We start from the raw sequence: 22241 nt of genomic DNA, 5'->3' as shown, positions 1-22241 counted from the left end.
AGCGGGGCACAGGGGAGGTCACTGTCATTTGCTGCGACAAGCCCCTCTGCGCCACCCAAAGGCCAGACATGTCAGCGAGGTTGTCATGTGGCAAGACAAGCGAGCGATGCTCGCTGAATAGCTAACTAATATCCCAGCTGCCCCTGCCTGTGGTGCCCCCTATTACTCCATTGTTGGTGTTAATTGAAAAACATGCAATACAGACTAAGGATGGCAGCACTTTATTTTCAGTGGTCTCTGGACAAACATGCCAGGACCCGACCTGGCCTGGACACTCGCCTCGGCTCTTGGCTGGTAATTAAATGCCCACACAAAAACCAAAAACTCAACTATAAAGACGGCTCTGGTCACTATACCTGACTGATATAACTATTCCTGTCTGTTCTATGACATGAGCTGTTCTGAGCACATAGTGGGTACAAGTCAAGGCTCTACATAAATAAGAACAGAAAGAAGTGTTGCAATGAGAACTAGAATCACTCCCTTGATGTTGTACACCTACAATATATGTGGTGAAGACCGATTTAATAAAAGGCATCAAGGGCATTTGCAGAACATTATCATGTAACCGTGAAGTTGACCTTTGATTGTTGCTAGATATAAAATGTCATAACTTCATCATTTCATCTTATTTTATATTGATGTAAAATTTTGTCATAATTAACATATGAAAAAATGTTTTAAAGCTGTTGAATTGAACGTCATCTGACAGTAGAGATTCTTGTTATTCTTCTTATTTTGCTCATATCATGTATATCGATTGTATGCACATCTGTGACGTGTTTTTGCATGACTGTAGCATGTGGGTTAAAATATACAGTAGCTTTATGCTCATTTCTCATCTCTATACATATAGGCATGTGCACATGAATCTGCACATTTCTGCAGTATGGCAATGTATGAAATTTCATGTGCCCACTCATGCTAACATTTCCACATTGTGTGTGTGAGTGTGCATGTATTCACTGCCCAAGGCTCGCAGGCAGGTTAGCCTCCCTCAAGCTAGCATTTTGTCCCAGTGCTGTCAAACCAAAGCCCCGCAGTGGGCACAGACACTGGGAAGGCAAGCCCACTGACTGGAATAACCATGTTACAAACCCGCTGTAAAACGCCACTAATATTTAATGCCTTTCTGTCAGGTCTGAAGGGCACAGGCACATGGGGGAACTGTGCAGCCAAGTGTGAGTTCTTCTCCAAGGCTTGCTGCATCTGACTGTGAGCGGAAAGAAAATCTGAACAAGTGTGTGAGTGTGAGTGTGTGTGTCTACCTGACAAATAAAAAAAACACAATTTTGACTTGCTTGATATGCAAACCTCACTACCTGGCCTTTTTTAGCTCAGCATTAATATTTCCATTGAGGCATGTCAGCTTCTGCAGGTACACCGTAATGCTTTCTCACCACAGAACAGCCGGTGGCAAGTCCCTTACTAATCCACGGGGTGTATCAGGTGATGGAGGCATCACCGGGCCTGATAACATCACTATGTCTCTGGCAGGATCAGGTTGAAGAGGCACCTATTGGGTGAGGTCAGGCTAATGGCAGCGGATATCAGTTCATGGCCTGTCACTGTATAAATCCTGGGCTAGTGTAATCCTCCAATAATAGACACATTTAGAAGCAAGGACGCTGGTGAAACTGTCAACATGCCAACCATTGTGTATCTAATGAAAATCAATGTCAGAGGTGACATGCAGTATGTGTATGCAGCATCTAGGTTTATGTGTGTGAGATAGATATTTACAGTATATAACTGTGTGTGCATCCATATCTACATGTGTGTGTGTGTGTATCTGCATTCGTGAAAGCATGTAGGTCTGTGTGTGTGTGCTTCACGTATATGTGAGTCATATGAGGATTTTTGAGCAGAGCTGGGAGGTGGGAGGACTGCCACTAAGAATAGCATTCTCCTCTTGACCCAAGTGCCTGGCTGTGGTAATTCTCCAGTGTAGCGTATTACTTTCACACCAACAGCAGTTTAAGCACAGGGCCCCCTGCACCGGCGCAGTCTAAACACAGCACCTTGGGATGCCTTCCACTTAAAACAAGCAGTAAGAGCACATTAACATTTCAAGGTATTATTTCAAACGTCGGAAAAATGGCTGCTGAATATTTAATGCGCGCCAGTACCAGTTGAATGTATCCCTCTGTGGCTGCAGCAGTGGCGGAGGTTGGAGTTGGCGGTTTGGGGGGTGCTGCTAAAGATGAGACCTGTGGGAGCTGACCTGAGCATTTGAAACAAGACTGGTGTGTACAGTGCTGCTCTACAACGGCGTCAGAGGGGACCCCACTTTGAAGAGCAATTATACTACCACTACCGGCTCATTAATTAAACTGAGAGCGACCAGGCTAATTCAGCTTTGTGACCCTGCAGAACGTGCTCACAGCTCACTGCACCAATGACGCACCACCAATTGGTGATGTTGTTATGTCGAAGGTTCAGTGTCACAGCTCAAGTCTGGCCTTTGCCTTCAGTCACACGTCACACCTTACAAATACACCCTGATGTTACTCACTGGGCGCTGAAAGACTCTTTTGTGTCTCATTCTGACAAATTTGGTTGTGAAAGGAGGTCTACCAAACTTTCCACCAATTGCCAACTACCAATCTTTCACTTCAATTGAATGAATTTCTCAACACTTTTGAAACACTAAATGTTGAACCTGCAAATAATAAGTTGTGCAATAATAATTGTGCCCCCCCACACCACACTATGTGACCCTTTGACTTCAGACTGAACATACTGGGTGCTTCACACCCATATTATCCTGAGAGTTCCACCCCTTGAGCCAACTCCTCCCCTTGGGGACCGGGGGATGAACCCTGACCATCTTTCCTCAACCACAAGAACCACACCCCATCTGGATCCAGCTCCTCAGGGACTGCTGGGGGGCGTGTCAACCCCCAGTCTGAACCCCCCCACCCCTCCGCCTGAGGGTGTACATGCTCTATTGTGCAAAAGCAATCATTCTTAACCCCCCCACCACCACCACCTCGGCTCTTTTTGTTTTGCAAATGGCCTCTCCCACATCATTTTACATACACACTCCAACCGCTGAGCTCTGGGGACCATCCAGGAAGTAATTGTGGCTTTTGTGCGTGTGGTCCCCCCCTCTTCCTCAAAGGAGCCGCGCCCCCTTGTCAGCTGTCATCATATAACTGCCTGCAGACCAAGGGGCCTAATGACAGGATCTATAGTACATGAAAACACAATTATAGCCCTTGGTTCAATTGCTACTGTGTGAATGGCCTTTAAAAGAGGAAGAAAGGAACCAAACACATGCTGCCCGCTCCAAGGCATATAAGTCTGAACAATATCCCCTAAATCACAACCCATTAAATCGCACAGAGCCTCATTCTGAATCTGATTTTTTTATTTTAAATACACCCTGTTTAAGAGACTCTCCTTACATTGCTGTTATGGTAATTGTAGGACGTGCTTGATGCAAGGAGATTTCTGACTGATATGGATACATTTGACCTTGTATAGCAGCGCTGCTTTCTGTTTTAATGAGCTAATATGAGCAATGGTGCTGGCATATATAACCCACCCATGAGCCTCTGTGTTCCAGCAGCATTTCATTATCTCCGGCGATGCTGTTTTCATGGTAATATTTTGAAGCCACATTAAGCATCCATTACACGACGCTGCAGGAAACATGTTGATGGAACCTGTAAAAGACCCACCACCCGGGCTCAATATTGCAAACCCCAACATGCTTTATATTAGACAGTCAAAATGGCAGAAATAGAGAGGAGAAGCCTCCCCCTATCTTTTTCAAATGGGAACAGTGACCCCCAATGGACGATGCGATGCAGTCTGGCAAAGGGTTAACACAGCATCATTCACCAACTCAACATGTATGTGGGTGCAATGGCACTCTAATGCAGCAGGGGTCAGTGTTGTATCACAGCAAAACTGAGCACAGTGAGAAAGAAAGGGAAAGCTGTGGCTGCAAAGATCACATCTGTCTCAGTGACATCACTAATCCCATTTAATCCGTTTGAGTTAATGTCCAGCTTTGCAAGTCGCCAACTTCCCCCCCCTCCCCAGGCACAGGGCTATGAAAACAGGGGCAGGGGCCTCGGCAGATCCCATTAATGTAGTGACCATAATGGGCTAAAGTGGTAAAGATTACACTTAAATGTTCCGACGCCGCCAAGTGGACAAGCACTTCATCACAGCAGCACGAGGAGACACACATGCATACACACACAGAAGACCACATGCCTAAATACACAGAAGTATATATGAGTTGGCACTGTGCACACATATGAGAAAACCCAAACCCAAAAGAAGAACACTCAGAGATACAACAGAAGCATGTAAATGAGATGAACTACACACTGGAACGCACATGCGAAAACACATTCCTCAAGCCAAGCAATGATTAAATGGAATCAAATTAAATAGGTGCTAATTGAAGCGCTAATTAACTAAAACAAATTGATACAACTGTGACAAGCAGAGAATGAAACATTAGTAAAGACAGCGGAGAACAATACGAGTGGAGCGTAGCAGCCTACTGCAGGATGGCATCAGGATACGTCTGGCCTCTCTATTGTCTTACTCCCTCTCAGGCCTGTCAAAACACGCAGGCCTCCAAACAAAAGACCTCTCACAACTACAGGAGGCTCCTCTTTTCAGTGAAGGCTGAGGACTGCTACCCTCTTCCATTCTCCCTAACAAACACAAGATCCCTACGTCCTTAAAGCCCCTCATGTAACACAGCACCGTGCACCAGACAGCTGCCAGCCTCCGGACACAGTGGTAACCAGGAAACCTGACCCCTGACAGAGCCGAGTTACAATCCCTCTTCTAGGGTTTAACCACTGTGAGATTTTGAAGGCCGATCATTTCATTTATAAAGTAAATTTTTTCTTGGAAGTTTTGATAATCTGTGAAACAACAGCAGAGACACTAATGACGCATAAAACTCACACAGATAAAATTTGTGACCCACTACAATCTATTTACTGCTTGGATGAAACACTGGGACAGATGCTTATTTTTCAGAGATTCAACGCACTTCATGAAAGCTTTCACATGTGCAGACACTTGCTGCCTCCTTGGTGATTCCAGGGAAGATTTCTCTGGTACACAAATTCGACAAGGAAAAGAGCATCATAAACAGAACGTTTATCAAACGAATATACACTCTGAAAAAATGTGTCATGTTAACTAGCATGCTGTGTAAATGACAAGCAATATTTTATAAAACACTACAGCACCAGTGATCAAGAGCTACAAGCAAATAAACTTAGATCTCACATATTAAAATTTAAAATGAGAAAATGAAAATTCTTTTGCATTGCTAAGGAATTTCAGCTACTTTCTGAAAGTAGAAATATTCTTCATCACAGGTGGATGACACTTTTTATGTACATTCCCTAAAAGGACAATATCAGCCGACTTCTACATGGAGCGACACAAAAAGCAGCATCATCTGAGGGTCTGGGCTGAGCGACCTCATTTCTAACACGTTGTTTTCTGTTTCCCTGAACTGTCGTGTTCAGTGTCTGTTAAGGGCTGTTCAGGTTCAAAGTGGCAGTGTGCTTCCTGTGACACCTCCAGTAAGAAGACTTGTTAAAAGTAATAGTAGTTTGATGCAGGTGCACAAACTGCACATGTACACATCTTCACACACAAAGCTGCTCTCATATCTTACAGTCTGCAATCTTCTTTCTTGTTTACATCTGCAAAAGAACTTTGTAATAAGCCTGTTCGATAAAAGCATTTCACAATAAATCTGACTCCAGACTTGAAGCTCAAACTGTGATACTTTGTAGAAAGCTTTTGCAGGAGGAATATGACCCCAGACAGCTAAGATTTCCTGAAGCACAGATTTCTGAACTGCTCCCTAAACATTACTGTAATATAAACCACAATGATACTGTAAATCATAAAGCACAAGGTGTAATAAAGTGGCTCTCCCTGCTGTCTGCTCTAGTTAAACATCTACCAGGGGCAATATATCTGTTGCTATAGCTACAGATTCTCCAGTAGATGCATAACTAGAAGATGATGTAGCCTGGGAGGTCCCACTTTAATAAATTACATAAAAAAAGAAAGTAATCACAACTAGCCAGCTAGCATAGCGCAGAGAAATAATGTCCTGACAAATTTATTGTGGCTAACACCTGCCTCCTGAGTCCAAAACCTAATGACTGCCCTGAAAAAACAGAATGTAACTGCAAAATTTAACATTGGTGTAAAATAATGTTCTTACCCTGTACAGCAATATCAGATAGCACACAGTATATCCATGAGGAGTTTCTCTTTGCCTGTGTTACCTAGTCGAATCCCAGCATGCAATAGCCACAGCTCCAACAGAGCATGACTTTAGATCCCTGCTAATTTAATGTTCCCAGGCCTAATTGTCCCCAGAGTGGTTGCTCTGAAGTAGCCCTGCTGTATCTCAATGACTATGGCTTGTTAAAAGTGATGGGACGTATGTGTGTGTGTGTTTGTGTGTGTGTGTGTGTGCGTGTGTGTGTGTGTGTACCTACATTAGATCAACCCGGCCAAGCACCTTACATGGCCTGACATTAATCACTGTGCACTGTCCCATGCAATATTCACCTGGCTAAGCACAGCGGGCACAGAGGTTGTCTGGGTTCGGCCGGTCTATGTCATTCTCTTCCCTTTATTTCCAGTTCTATTTCAGTCTCTCTCTGTCTCTCTACCGATATCTCTCTCTTTCTCCCTGTCTAAGGGGCTGGAAGGCTGTGGCTGTAGCTGGGAGGGCTGATGGATCCTAAAGAGAAATCCTGGGAGAGCTAAATATTCCTGGAGGTCGCACTTAAACTGTGGTTTGTTGAGATTACTCCTATAGGTTACATTTGTCACAGTCACATTTACATTCTTGCCCTTTCCACAATCTGCCACCTTTGAGTTTACCGACTCTTCAAAGCCAACCATCTGAGGCCAGTTCAGACTGGGACCCAGTTCAACTCCAAACCATCCCCTGGGACTAGCGCAGTGGTCACAAAATCCTTCTATGCCATCCCCCACCTCCATTTCAACACCAGTGAGATTGTTCCCTCATCCTTTCCCAGCATTCCCTTGGCATCCTGGGCAAAGTCAACACCACCAGTCCCAGTGGAAACCCATGGGGACGAGTTTGGCTGCTTACACTAAATCCACTGTGGTCAGGCCGTCTGCTGAGCAAAAATAGATGGCATTTAGGAAACTTGAACACACACACACAGAGAAAGGTACACACTCCCAGACACTTCTTCATATAGGAAAATCATCTCAGGGAAGGGAGAGTAAAAGTTTACTGGCCTTTTTACCACAAGTCTCATATGTGCCAGTTTTACCGAAGAGAAATCCATTCACCAATTTTCATTATCTTATTATATATGGGAACTCATTAACTTGGATTTACTCTACTGTATCACTCGATCAGCACGAGTGGCTCAAAGACCACCTCTCAAGTCTCAAGTTTTTAACACAAGTGCACAACAACTACATCGCCAGCTCAGCTATTTACACTTTTAAATATTCAAGTATTTGAGCAACTTACTGCTTTTACAGCACCTTTCATCTTAAAAAAAAGCCTTGTTTATAAGCCAAAAATCAATTAATAAAGCGGTGTTATTAATGTAACATGTGTTATAGTGACATATAAACATTCTCTGTCTGATCTCTGCTCTAATTATCTGGCTTTACTCATTTATACTGGGCCATTTATACTTTCTTAATTATGTCATTCCAATGTTACTATGGTATATACTGTGCTGGAGGCTCATCAAATGTTCTTGGAACTCTTTGGTCTTTTCTTGAAGTTAATGAAGTCATAAATTACTCATTTTAAATACACCTAATTTGTAGTTTTACATTTAAAAAGATTCAATCCAAAATAAGATGTCTTTCATTTAAGAAGTGGCCTTTCACATGAGTCATAATTCACACTGGCATGTTTCAACCACATTAGAAAAACAAGCTTGTTGTGAATGTGGTCTGGATAAGGATACTGGTTCAAATGCCCAGCATAGCTGTGTAGTTTTGTAGGGAGTGTAATACTATTCTTTCATCAGCCACTGCTACTGAGGTTCCCTGCAGGAAGGCAAGTGGTTTAAGAGATATATAATTGTATACTGGAAAAACTATAATCTACAACAATTAAATGGTAAAATTATAAAGTACAGATTAATTAATAGCTTCAGCAATTTACATCAATATATAGCTATATATGCTTATGTAGTCCACTTTGCATAGAGCTTAATGTAATATGATGCACAATAACAGCTCTGTTGTAAACTCAGGGTTTCAATTCAATTCTTAGCTAAGGGAACTAAGATTTTCATGGAATTTCTAATCAGTAATCAATTCATCAAAGTGTGTCAGAGTGCATTATCATGCATTATATATATTTTTTTAAATAATCTGGGGCCTAATATTTGAATGAAACTCTTTATATTATCTCTCTCACACAGACACGTGTGTGTTCCTCTGTTATACGTCTTTGATGTGGTAGAGACAATTATCTGACATGTGATTATGCATCATGTGCATGTTGATGCTACAAGCAGCTAACTAACTGATCTGTCAAGGTCTATTACAAGTCACGCTCCTTCACTCATCTGTCTCTGTACCCTGCACACTCTCGCATATGATGTGCCTGCAGACACCTCTGCAGTGCACCTCATTATCCACTCATCTAATAATGCTCTTTGTTAAATTGCAGTGTTAACCTGAGTAACAGGAGTAAAGGCCTTTTCTATCACGTTACCACTTACAAGCTTTCCAACCCCATAATTACATCAAGGATTTCACATTTTAGGGCTGATCTCATTACAAGGGCAACAGTAGGTAGTGTTTCAGTTCCTTGATCAACCACAACATTATAAGCAGATAACAGCAAATTGAGCAAAAGGTGTGAGCTTCAGAAGATTAAACGAACAAATATTTCTTCATGATTTGGAGGAAAAAAGTCAAGCGTAAAGCAAGTCTCAGTTAAGATAAATGAAAAATCTTCATAATATCTTTATCATATTGATACTGAAGTTGTTCTGATAAATCCAGCAAAGTATGACTTCTATGTTAAAGGTTTTCTGTCTAAAGAACACTAAAATGTATTTAATTTTTTTGTTGTTGAAATAAGTCAGCAGTATTTAATTGCAGCTCAGAAATTTGCCAAGGGGGAGAGGATTCACCGTAATCTAGTTTAACCGGGATGGAACCAGGGTCAGCCAGGAGGGATACAGATGGGTGACAAATCAAAGGGAAAAGTAACATAAAGTGTCTTAATAAGGTGTTTGGCCACAATGTGCCACCAGAAAAGCTTCAATGTTCTTTGGCATTTATTCAACATGTCTCTGAACTCTACTGGAGGATATGAACACCATACTTCCAAAAGATATTCCCTCAATTGGTGTTTTGATGATGGGGAGGGACAGTGGTTCCATAATCTCCCATAGGTGCAACTGGGTTGAGATCTGGTGACTGTGAAGGCCATTTGATCCTCATCAAACCATCAGTGACCTCTTGTGGCCTGTGGATGGGAGCATTGTCATCCCGGAAGAGACTGGTCCCATCAGGATAGACATGTTTCATCATAGGATAAAGGTGATGACTCAGAACAATTTTGTATTATTTGCAGTGAGCCCTCACTCTAAAGGGACCCAGACCATACCAGCAAAATGCTCCCCACCGTATAACAGAGCCACTGGATCCCTTCAATGTAGGCTCCAAGCTTTCAGGCCTTAACTCCTAGTGTAGTTCATGCACTTGCATACTTGTCGAGAACATGGTGAAGCATGTTTCATCTGAACATACCGCTTTTTTCCACATCTCTGTAGACCAGAGCACCACTGAACCCTCACGTGTGCTTTCATCTTTGTAATGAGGGTTTTCTGCACTGCAACCCTACTATAATCCCTCTCTATGTAATTGTCGACAGACTGTTCTTGTTGACACAGTCTGATCACTTCCTGCATTGACACTCTCAATCACCTGAGGAGGAGTTGCTCTTCTGCTTTTCCTTACATATCCCACTAATACACTAATCAAATGTTTCCAACGCTATTTACTGAAGTCTTTCCCATAGGTCTAAATGCAGATGTCACTTTAGTCACTGTCCCGACTGAAACATTGGCCAGCTGAGCCGTCTCTGTGACTGAAGCTTGTGTCGTCTCTGCCCCTATAATGAACCCTCTTTCAAAGTCACTTAGCTGTTTTCCTCTTATTACCACATCAGATTCAACTGGGCCTGCCCAGCATTTTTATGCAGGCCACAGAGTGTGACTAGATGTTAATTGCTTAATTGTACCATGCAGTGCACCTGAGTGGAAGCATCTGTATTTATTATTTTTCTCCACCCATTTATTCAGGTTTTTCCTTTAATTTGTCACCCTTCTGTGTTGTCTGCTGGGCGTCTCCTGAGTCAAGCGGCTACCACTCAAGGTCGCTGCTCCCCAGATAACAACCAGCCCACTGTTATCAGTCATCCTGATCACCCGGCTGTTACCACCGACCCACTGCTGATGGGCAGCGGTGCTCTTGTGTCTATCGCAGCTCTCAGGCTGCCCCTGAACTATGCTCCAGTGCACTGTTAATGCCCCAGCTAATCTGATCTGTCTCCGGCTGGCTTACTGCTTATAAACACACCTAGATATAAAGCTGGGGAAGAAATCCCGAAGCAGCTACAGTATGACAGAGGCATGCAGGACACTGGCTTTATGTCCACAGGCTGGTCTGATAGTGAGGGATTTACCTGAGGGAAGGGGGGGGGTAATAGAGTGGAGTGTCCAGAGGTCTTTTCCTATATGACATTGTTAGTGGGGTGTGTGTGCAGCATTGGGGAAAGCACTGCACTAATGGACAGGGAAGGTGATGTGTATCTGTGGCTATCAGTGTGTTGCTTGAGCAAGTGAGCATTATGTGTTATTCATGACCCCCATTTGAAGCACACTGAAGGTCAAAGCCATGTTGCTGGGGATCCTGCAAGCTTTTTTTTATGACATGTTACAGCAGAGAATGACAGTTAAAAATAACGTAGGTTAGATTGGTGTGTTGTTTTGTTTATTCACCTTAACAACAACAATAATAAGGTAATGACCTACACTGTTAATGACAACAATGCGATATTTACCCGACTTTCTTGTTTTGATCATGTTTTCTTTTGGTTGTGTGTCTTCTGTTGATTTTCAACTGCCTGAGTACAACAGCAACTTACTGTGTTTTGGGTGCTGCTATGAACTTCAGTGGAGTTTCAGCTGATAGTGACTGAAACTTTCAGGGATAACTAACCCATTTAGAATTGCATTTGCATGAAATTCAGTAGTGCGTTTCTTGATCCTGACTGCCAAAAATAAAAATCAAATGAAACCGTGTTTCATTTATTCACATATTCATTATGTTTCATTTCTGTCACATGCAAATAACTGGTACAAATGGTTGGCTGCAATTCAAACAATGCCAGTACTAGCCTTCAAAAGCATCTTCAAAGAACATGTGACTGCTGCAGAAACAGTTCCTCATAGGATGTGACAGGAAAATAGTCCTTAGACCTTGATGTGCACTTATAGTGTCTCTCACACACACACACACACACACACACACACACACACAATCATACACAAATGCACATGTACACACAATTTAAGACCATTCCTGAGGCCTTGAAGTCAGCTAGTAAGTAAGTTGTAATTGATAACAATGTTAATATTCTGGTTGGTACTCAAATAGGATAATGCCTACATGTGTACTCTCTCTCTCCCTCACACACACACACACACACACACACACACACACACACACACACAAAACTGCACTCCTGTGTAGAGGTCTGCCCTGATACTGCAGTTCCTGTCCTGCGGCGAGCTTCTGGCACCCCAGGGTGCCATGAGGAAAGCAACACATCTCCTCGCCTGCAGATCATAGTGGGAGACATACACTAAGGAAAACTCCTCTGACTGGTGAGCCAGCAAAGCAGAGAGAAATATGGACAGAGAAAAACTGGACTGGACACTTAGAGGGAGGGGCAGCCTGAAGAGAAAAGTAAAAAATGCTCCAAGTGCATTTGTGCTGGGAGCATCCTGAATGTACACATCAGTGTTTTCTATCTGTATGATCTGGCATAATGTCTAAATAATTGTTTGTTACACTTCACATGATTCCATAAAACAGTTTCAAAGCTGTAAATGAGCCTCACATCTATTTGATATCAGATCGAGGAGAAAATCACAGTCTTATATAAACACCTGCTTTAAAACCCAGATGGCTGCTCTGTTCAGCCCTTTTCCCACAGCAGACAAAAGTCTTTATGTGTGCACATCCATCTGCTAACATCTGTTTAGTTGCATGAAAGGATCTACAGTAAGCCTTCATTGATGTAAGTAAGAGTACATTAACAGTACTGTGTGTTCATGGTATTGTTACTCTAACTTGCCTGCAAAGAGGACTGTGAATACTAAACAAGCACATGACTGTGATCGAGTCTGTTGGCGCCGTTGCCAAGAACATTTTCTACGGCAGATAAAATCCACAAAGGGCTCCTCATCGAAGCCCAGTCCATCTGCAAGAGGATGTGTTTTAGATGCATGGGATCTATCTATCCATCCATCTATCAGGGACACTTAGAGTGAAATCATCACAGGGGGTGAGAGTAAAGTAAGAATAGATCTATTGATCTCTCCTTAGCTCTAATACTCCAAGCACTTGCCCTTGCATAGTCACTTCAGAATTACTACAATAAAATAAAGCCTCAGAGTTAAACTTTTACAGTTGCTGTGATCATTGTAAGCTGTTATGGAGAACAGGGTAACAATTCCTTGAAATGTACATTGTTGACACATAAACTAACCAAAAGAAACTGTTTGTAAACAGCAGTGAGTGAGCAAACACTCGATCCAGAGTCAACAGTGAATTTATGAACGCCTCCATCCCCCATAACACAATAACCTGAGGAAATGTGTCTGTATTTGTGAGGATAAATGGGAGTGAAAACAATCAAATTGTTCATAGGCTCCCATGAAAGACTTGCACGAGGCAGGTTGGTACACAGGCTCAGTAAGACCCTCAGCAGATGTTGGTTCGGTCATGTGGTAATGTGCCTTTGCTTCCCACACAAATTCCTGTTTGGGAACAAGTTACGAATCGTATTATGGAAGCAGGTGGTTGTGGGATAAAAAGCAGTGGTAGTAAGCAGGTATGGTCTTAACAAACAGGCCTGCTCAAACACAACTGTACTTATAACTAAAACACAGAGGATTCATTCAGCTTACTAAATGCTTATTTAAAGGAGCAGATCAACTGCTTTATAATTCATAGTTTAATCTATAATTAATTAGTTATGCAACATGATCATGTCATGAGCCTCATTCATCAGTACTGTGATTATGACAGGAATTGGGTGGTGTTGTTTCACAGCATAACTGTTAGTTCTCAAAACAATAATACAATGTAGCTGGGAATTGGGAGTTGCAGTCTTATATTAAAGGTATGCAGAGAACTAGAGCCTGTGCAAGTTTAAAAAATATTTTAGCTGCTTGATCTCAGACAGTGAAAGAGTCAAACAATGCTTCAGACAAACACCAAGATTAAAGCAAGCAACTGATAAAAGAAAAAAGGGCCGGAAGTCAAATAAGAGCTACAGGGAACCACCAGGGCAAAGGAAAGCCAGCAGTCTTTATTGATCCGTCCAGCTGGGAAGGGAGGCGTCTCCAGTTATCTATGGATCACAAGACTGAGGTGTTTTTTGGGGGATTTTAACAATACTTGGGGTCAATGTGCCTTATCCAGTCAAAAATGTCCCTCTAAGACACTGCAAGGTGCTGGAGAAACATTCATTACAGTGGTTTACTGACATAGCGAGCCTTTGCCTGAGACAATATAACGTATTGTGGACTGTTGCTATTTGCACTTTTGGGAAAAAATAGGTATTTTGTTTTGCATTGCCGAATTATACTCAGTAATACAAGCTGAAGGCAAGTGCATCCGTAGATGTACTACCTACATATTATTTCCAATTGCACTAATGGCACTTAAAACATGGCAAAGAAAAAAGATGTAATATGAAGCCACAGCCTTCAATATACAATAATATCACATAGAAAGCAAAAAAAATACACCTCATCTAAGACAGCAGATCAAGACTTTCTGACTCTTTACTTTGTTATAATGCTCACCAAGGTAGAGGAATAGGAAAAAAAATAATGAAAATAAAAAATGTTTTACTTTTCAAGTGGGTTTTGAGCTACTTTCATAATCTCTCTAGGATCTTAATCTCCGAGGGAGCATGTGCAGTAAATCCTGAGAGGAAGTTACTGTAAAATATGAAATTCAGCTCAGCGGAAGATATATGGTTTTCATATGACAGCAGCAGTTTGCTGATATCATGGATTTGTTATCTGGACTAGAATGTAGATCTGTTTGAGTAATTGCAGCCTATTGCACTTACACTGTGGATAAGAGCATCAGCTAAATACATAATGTTCAACTGTCTCTTAGCAAACTAAATATCACAGCCAAACTCATTTTCAGCCATGTTAACTTCCTGAGGAAATCTTATCTAAGAGAGATATTTTTGTCTGTGGAGGAGGCCTCCGGGCTACATAGCCTCATTATTTAGTTTGGCTTCCTGACTACATTTCCCCTCTTATCCTCAACAGCACTATGGTGGATCCTGGCCTCGAACAGGAGCATAAAAACATCCGCCCATTTAAACAAACTGTTAACACATAGATGGGCTATCTCACTGAGACAGACTCTGAGTCTGTGGGCTCAGCAGTGTGCTTGAAGCTGGGCATATTGGCAGTCCTCTATCTGCATAAACAAACAGAAAGCCACTTCTGCAGTCATGAAGGAAAACAAAGATAGAATGGCAGGGTAAACCCACCTGAAGGCGGCATACCAACAATCTGTTCATGAAACACAAACACTTTTGGGGTAGCGGGCTCATCGGCATTCACAAGTCACGTACAGTACATTTGTAAATAGACAAGTACAAGCTTTCTACTTGGTACTAGCATGAGACTGCATGATCACAGTTGGCTGGTAGTCTATAGAGGCAGTCAGCAGAATTATGGGAAAAACACTGGCTTTCTCTTTTAACACCTAGTAAGGAAAGGTTTCTTGCTGAGAATAAATGAATGAATAAATAAATACATAAATAGAATAGCTACCACAACTACTGGCACCAACCACAGTAAGGTCAAACCATTAAAAAGCCACTGCATACAGTTACTTTTAACAGCAGAGAGAGAGAGGAAGCTAGTGTCCAGAGTTACCATCAACTACGATGTGAGAAACATCATTAGTGACTACAAAATACCCTGTTGACAACATCTCAGACAAATAAAGATTCTACAGTCCCTCTGTGCTCTTGTGGCAATGACCAGGACTTCCATAAAAGACAATGGGAGCTCTGTCAAAAGCTTCTGTTTGACAAACAAAGAAAGCCAAGTAAATGTTACAAAACATGTCATATACCATTTTCAAAATGACTGTGGCAATAAAAAGTCAATTTTAGACAGCTCTAAATGGGCCAAAACTCCACATGACAGCCTTTAGCAGATGGATTTGAAGAAAATGATTTTCTCCAGTGCTGAGCACTGAGCTGTGGTTTGATGGTGCACAGATAGAGGGGACTCAAGTGTCTCACGTGAAGTGAAGCTATTTCTTCAGCACTGTGGTACAAAGTCCCCGCTGACACAAGAATAAGTAAAATCACACTGAACAAGGGTGTTAGACTCTGTTCATGCAATTCAACTCTTTTTTCTGCTTTACAGTGAATGTGGAGCAGACGACAGAGGGATGGAAAGTGTATTCTTGGAAAGAAAAATTGTGTAAATAATAAGTGAAAGCTCAACAAAGGACATGGATTCAGATGCCACCTAAGCATCCTCTGCCTTCATGGCCAAAGCCAACATCTCTTTCATTTGTCAAAAACACAAACCGATGGTCCATGCAACATACATGTGACCTTTGTTGAACTACTTTCCAATAAGACTGCATTACTGTGAATTAAAACAAAGGCAGAGAAGTGGGCACTAACCATTTTGTTCTTCTTGGAGTAAGTCTTTTTCAGCAGCCTCTCGTTCATCCTCTCCTGCTCCCGCTGGGCGTGATGAAGGAAGCCGTTCTCCAGGGGATCCACCACGGGCTGGACATTCTCCTCTTCTTCCTCCACCTCCTCGTCTTCCTTCTTCTGCCGCTTTGCCACCTTTTTCTCCTTCCACCGCTCTTTCTTCTCCTGTGTCTTCACAACTCCGGTCTTCTTCTGCAGGTAGAGGTAGCAAATAAAGAGCTTATTAGAAATCTAGACCTTACAGATTTAAAAGTGTGTGGATGGATAGATACACCCAAAGGATACATACAGTGAAGTGGTCGATATACACACATACATAAACAAACACTGCTACTGTAGTCCTCGATGATAAGCGTCTTGTTAATTTAAGTCACTAGTGAAAGAAGCAGAATGATAAAAATTTACAAAGCAGTGTCAGTGGATGCTGTATGAGTGCTTGCCTTTTTTTTACAAAGCCCATATTATTTTCCATAGGAATCCAGCACTTGTAGTGCAGTGACAGAGCTACTAATCAATGCCACACTGACAAGAAAGATTTACTGCTTTTTGTGTCTCAAGGATTTTCTTTAAGACCTTGAAACAATTGTACACCAGGTGATGACAAGTCTATGAAATACGACACTTAAAGCCGCCTTTGAACAAGAACAAAGCAGACAGATATCTAGATGGATAGACAGACTGGCAGGAGATGAATGTGTAAAAGAATGGAGTGAGGGTGTGCCGCAGCTGGCAGACAGTCAAGCGCGCAGCCCCTTTCACTGCTGGGTTATACAAAGCAAGCAAACACTCGAGCAAAGAGCGACGACGCTCACTCGCTCTCTCTAAAAATCTTTAATCCTGTCAACAGCAGAACAATGCCTTACTGGAGCCCATAATCACTTTATGGCTCAGATATAATGAGCTTATGATGTGAAGTGCTGCTTTAACACACACTGGAGAAAATACAGTCGCTCTACACTTACACTATGACCAAGCAATTTCCCCCTTAAACTAATCATTCCTTTCACGCTTAGGTTACGGCCAATACGGAATTGGTGTTTGTTTATGTGAAACCAAACACCATTTGCAACTGCCTGGTATCTTACTCAGTGGTTTTCCTTCGGCCCCTCCCCCAGCTCACCCCATGACCAGTATTGCACAGGAAGACATAAATGGCACCATGCTGTGTATGGTCTATTATGACTTGTGATTGGGGTTTGCTTCATTTTAGCTTTAAGTGACTGGTTTCAGACTTGTAAATGCAATTCTACATCACAGTTATAATAATGATTCAAAACCTTGCGTTGATATAGCCGACACCATGTGCCTGAAAAAGCCAATAAACACTGATACCTAACATCAGCCAAAGTTTGTCATTTAATGTAGAAAAGTGCTTTATAAATGCACTTTACCATTTTATTGAGCTATTCTGCCCATTTATAGTGCGCTCCAACCTCAATAAGTTTCAATGCACAGCCAATGAATGTAACACACAGTCTGTGCATCAGAACACTATTACATTACATAATTTCACTACTCTGGCAAGAAATTTATAGCATGGCTGAAAGTCAGTGAGACCAGCTATGTGACATTTGATTTACTTCAGGTTTAACACTGAGGTTCTCTTGCTATTCTTCTGCTTAGTGTTTTGTTAGTACAATAGTCAGCCACCATCTTGAGTTATCCATTGACGTGAAAACTTGACAGAGGTCAAATTGAGCTCTAGATGCACTGGCAGTTTGGGCAAAGTTAAGCCCAACACGATATGATGAAGAAGTACACACACGCTGACACAGAGGCACATCTGCCAGCCTGTGGAAACCACTGCTGCCTGCCTGTTTGTGTGTCAAGTGATTGAATCGTATCCTCCTCCTGGGCTTCTGCTGCCTCTTATTTCCAGATCTCATCAGGCCTGAGTGGAGCTTGTGACACACTGCTGCCTAGTAAAGCCTGTCGGCGGATATCACTGTGTGTCTGAACAGCAGAGGATGATGTGCCGCTGCTTGAAGCTGCATGGAGTTCAAGGCTGAGGGCTGCTAGTTCACGTTACAACATCTGTTCACAGCCAGCAGCGCTCGGCCTGACCGCAGTTAGCTCAGCACTCCGTATGAATAATCAAATTATTGGCTCCGAGGGTGGGAGGTTAGCAGATGTCTAACGCGTTAACCCCATAACTGCTAATGAATGACAACTTCTGTGACAAAAGGTGTTCAACTGTCGAGCACTGCAAAAAACTTGGAACTTGGAACAAGGTTTCCATGACAGAAGCAGAAATATAACAAAAAAATTAATTGTAGAGGGAGGGAGAGGGCAACGATCCTAAAACCACCCACACAAACACCTTCATTATGATGTTCTAGTCCAGGAGTCTTGGCATAAATTATTTGGTGCTACAGTGAACATGTTTGTGGCTGAACTGTTTTTTTTTTTTTTTCTTACTTGCTGGTACAATTCCCAGCGTCCCAGTAGAAGCTGTTTGGAAACACATGAAGTGTTTCAGTGTATGAGATTTTCTTCTCACCACTTTAGAGGAAAAAATTACCTTAACACTTTTTAAACTGGGTACGACACTCACTGACTGTGGGAAGATTGATTGTTTTCACTGTGAGAGTAAAAACAGTTACTTTCATTCTGTGCCATAGTGCACTTAACACAATAGAGTAGCAGAATATAGATGTACTATGCTATATGTAAGTGGCCTCATTTAAAGAATAAAACATTAAGACCTTGAAGAGTTGGATCTAAGACCTACAATGCTTTGCATAATAGTATTAAAGACAATTTATGGTCACTGTATTGAGGTCAGAGTAGCGACAATGTTGTTGTCCATAATGTCAGCAGAGAATGTATCAGTCTAACATTATTTCACCATTTACACCAGCACGAAAGAATGCTAAATCAACACCGCTGACAGGTTGACACCTCTTTGACAGAGGGATTTAATGTCATGACACCGACATCACACGGCTCAGAGCAGCTCTTCTCACCTCACAGAGCAACAGATTCATTTGTCACGAGGTACCAGATGGTATTAACAGAACCATCTTTAAAGAGCTGTTACAAACACAAAGCAGCTACAGTCTGTCAACAGGGGATGCAGAAAATACAATCAGGTGTTTTCCTCCTCATAGGCAATGCTGAGGCTCCAGTAAGACTGTGCATCAATAATCATTAAGTCAGGCGTATGGATTACAATTTGCAATTTCCCTTACTTTCTCCTTTCTTATTGATAGAAATGTGCCATTGTGAACAACCCAGCGGTAAGTGGTGGGATCAATTAAGTATCAACTTGCATCAATGTGGAGTCTTATTGGCATTCTGGAGGGCGTCCCTGTGGTTATGATCTCTCTCATTCAGCCAAGGTGGAAAAAAAAAAAAACAGACACACAAGTACCACAAAGATTATTGGATAGTTTGACACACTCATCTTTAATTGTACTTACTGTAGCTAATGCAAGCTAATGTCTTTGCATGCAGCAATCAAAGAAGATAAGCATTATCTAAAGTAAAGATGACACTTATGGTAACCCAAAATTGGAAATAGTTTTCCATGTATGGTCTGTGAATCAAAATCTCATGAAAACAGAATTTTAATCCTCGTCTGCCATTGTCACACATGTATTTCTAATGACAGTTCACAGAGCTACACTTGGTATGCAGACAAGATAGATCCACCCAACACTGACAGTTCATTCTGGTGCCAAACCTCAAAATGAGTAATTACACCAATATGCTGTTGTAGTTTTTCACTTTTCAAATCAATGGCAATGCCAGACTCTTAAAGGGTCAGGGGAAATTCTCTAAAGGGGCAGTTTTGCTGTGTCTTTGTGGTTTAGCTCGCTGAGACATGGAATAACTGCAGTATCTTGGTTTTGCAATTGGCTTGAAACCTGTTTTGCTTCTGAAATGTGGCATCTCTGGGTCATCTCAGTATCTCAGCTGGCCAAGTCCAACACCCAGTCAAGCAAGTACGACAAGCTCAAATCCATTTAAATCATGTGACCTTTCATTCGTGTCACCACTCTCCCATCCTCTCTAAAACTTTCAACTGTATAATAGCACAAGCACAGCAGTTGGGACCACGAGAAGGCCTGGGGGTAAGTGTATAAAGATCAGCTGTGCAAAGCTCACATGTGTGACTTACAGTGCGTACAGTGCTGTGATGGAGCCTCCAGGGTGGCATGGGGAGGAGCTGCCACTCACCCATTTTTTGAGCCTTGCAAAGTCCTCAAATAACCAAGAGCCCCTGATACTCAACACCTGTCCCTGTGTGCCACACATTACTCTCTGTCAAGCTCAATTCAACAGCAGCATGGCGTTTCTTTCCAGCTCCAGTGTTACACTGTTAGAGCTTGAAATTTGAATGTGTATGTGTGCTTAGGCACTTATATGGCATTACCTCTAAAAAGCTTTGATATGGGCTAACTGAGGTTATGGGCCTTGTTGAACACCTTTTACTCCCCTCTCGTGTTTTAGTGAATTAAATTGTTCACTGAACAATTTATTTAGTGTCCTCAGATGTTTTTTTAAGTAGAAAAATAACAGCTAGTGACCTCATTTCAGGACAATATCTGAACTGAGAAAAGAACATGTGACGCTATCCCTGCAGTACCTCTCTTTGCTGTCCTTCTGTGACTCGTGTATAATTTTCAAGCAAAAAGACTGGTTACATATGCAGTTCATACCAGTTCAACATTGACTACTGAGAGTAGAGAAAAAAACATGCATTTCTGGATGAAAATGTGTCAATCTAGTTTTGTATGTGCCAGGTATGTACATCTGAGCTTGAGCAATTCCACTTTATTTGGACCATTTGCACCTGCACTCATTGCTGTCTCAGGTCTGCTGTGCTCTATCAGTAATAAACAGATTTTAATTGTCTATCTGTGTCATTTCCATTTATTCACAATCCACGATTACGACAATAGATCTATAATAGCTCCAGGAGAAGAAGGGTAATCCATCACTGTGTGTCTGCCAGCGACGGCTTAGTTGTAATATAATTTCCATATGCCAAAGGCCTGACGTGGGGTTTTTCTTTTCTACACATAATGGAGCAGCCTTAGCACACTCTGTATTATTAAAAACTCATTTACAAATGAAAAAATACTGATGGAAATAATTTCAAAGTATATGCTTTACTGCTGGTAAAAATGGCATTGATGTATTCAGTCCACATTTACAGTAGTTACGGATTAGGCCTTTTGAGTAGAATATGCATGATGTTATCTCTTAACCCCTCAGCGGTGCTGCAACCTGCGTGGTCAAAAAACATAACTTTCAACCTGTCTTTATAATGTCCCTGGTGTTTCCAGTTCAGTATTAAGAGGATTGCCGTTGACCTCTACAGATCTTAACTAGACTAAGTGGTCGGAGTGGTGAATCTCCCTCATTTTAGCCTGTTCAGCCTGGGGCAGACATGTGACAGTGAATGAAATGGAGAAGAAATGTCTTAAGATACGATGAGCCGGCGGGTGGGGGAGAGGGGGATGGTAGATGACAAAGAACAGGGAAAGAGGAGAAGATGGACAGAGAAACAGAAAGAGAGATAGTGCTAGTGAGTGGACGAGGTGGGGGTGGGGGGTGCGGCAGGAGAGACCGCTCGACTGGTTTGACCCAACCATGTTACCCTGGCAACAGTACGGGAGAGCTTTGTTGCTGTTCCAGGCTACATGGGGACTCAAGCATGTGTGTGTATGAGCGGGCATGTGTGTATGGGTATGAGTGCATAAAATCCAACACAGGTTTCCATACCCGCAACAATAAAGTGCACGGCTTTACGTGGTTACACTGGGGCCTTGAGATCCACTGTGGCAGCACATTCAGCTCCCAAAGGAAGCTTTATGCATTCTGCACAGAGGAATGTCAGCAACCCTAAAGTTGCTTGCAAAGGAGGGTCTTCATGAGGTATGCATAAACCAGAAGGCAAAGGAGCTCCACAATTGGAGCCTGGAGTGCAGAAAAATAGACAGGGTGTGTAAAGAGAGAGGGAGATAAAGAGAGATGGCGGTGTCTAATGCACATCATCACGCTTTCTCCACTGCTCTCTCTTCTTTCTAAGGCCAGTAATTATTCAGGAGACACAAAGAGCTCTGCAGGGTACACCTCCCTCGACATTAAGCAGTGCTACAAAGAGATTACAGAGACCCCTTGAAAATTTGCCACTGTAGAAGTAGCTTCTGTTCAGCATTGGTGCTGTAGCAAAACTGTCTATTAAATAAATTCA

General features: G+C 42.2%; 1 protein-coding gene across 1 annotated transcript in view; it reads right to left on the bottom strand.

Annotated features, from left to right (window-relative positions):
- Window positions 1–22241, bottom strand: part of dnah5l (dynein, axonemal, heavy chain 5 like) — a 137348-nt gene that overhangs the window by 42493 nt on the left and 72614 nt on the right. The window contains 1 exon segment of the mRNA XM_087170332.1: window positions 15980–16228. Coding sequence (XP_087026458.1) covers window positions 15980–16228 — 249 coding nt within the window.

Source organism: Seriola lalandi, unplaced genomic scaffold (assembly GCF_002814215.2).
Source record: "Seriola lalandi dorsalis isolate HSWRI2012SDOR001 ecotype SW California unplaced genomic scaffold, Sedor1 jcf7180002054945, whole genome shotgun sequence".
Classification (NCBI taxonomy): domain Eukaryota; kingdom Metazoa; phylum Chordata; class Actinopteri; order Carangiformes; family Carangidae; genus Seriola; species Seriola lalandi.
The sequence above is the reverse complement of the archived record's forward strand: the minus strand, read 5'-3'. Positions and strand labels throughout refer to the sequence as shown.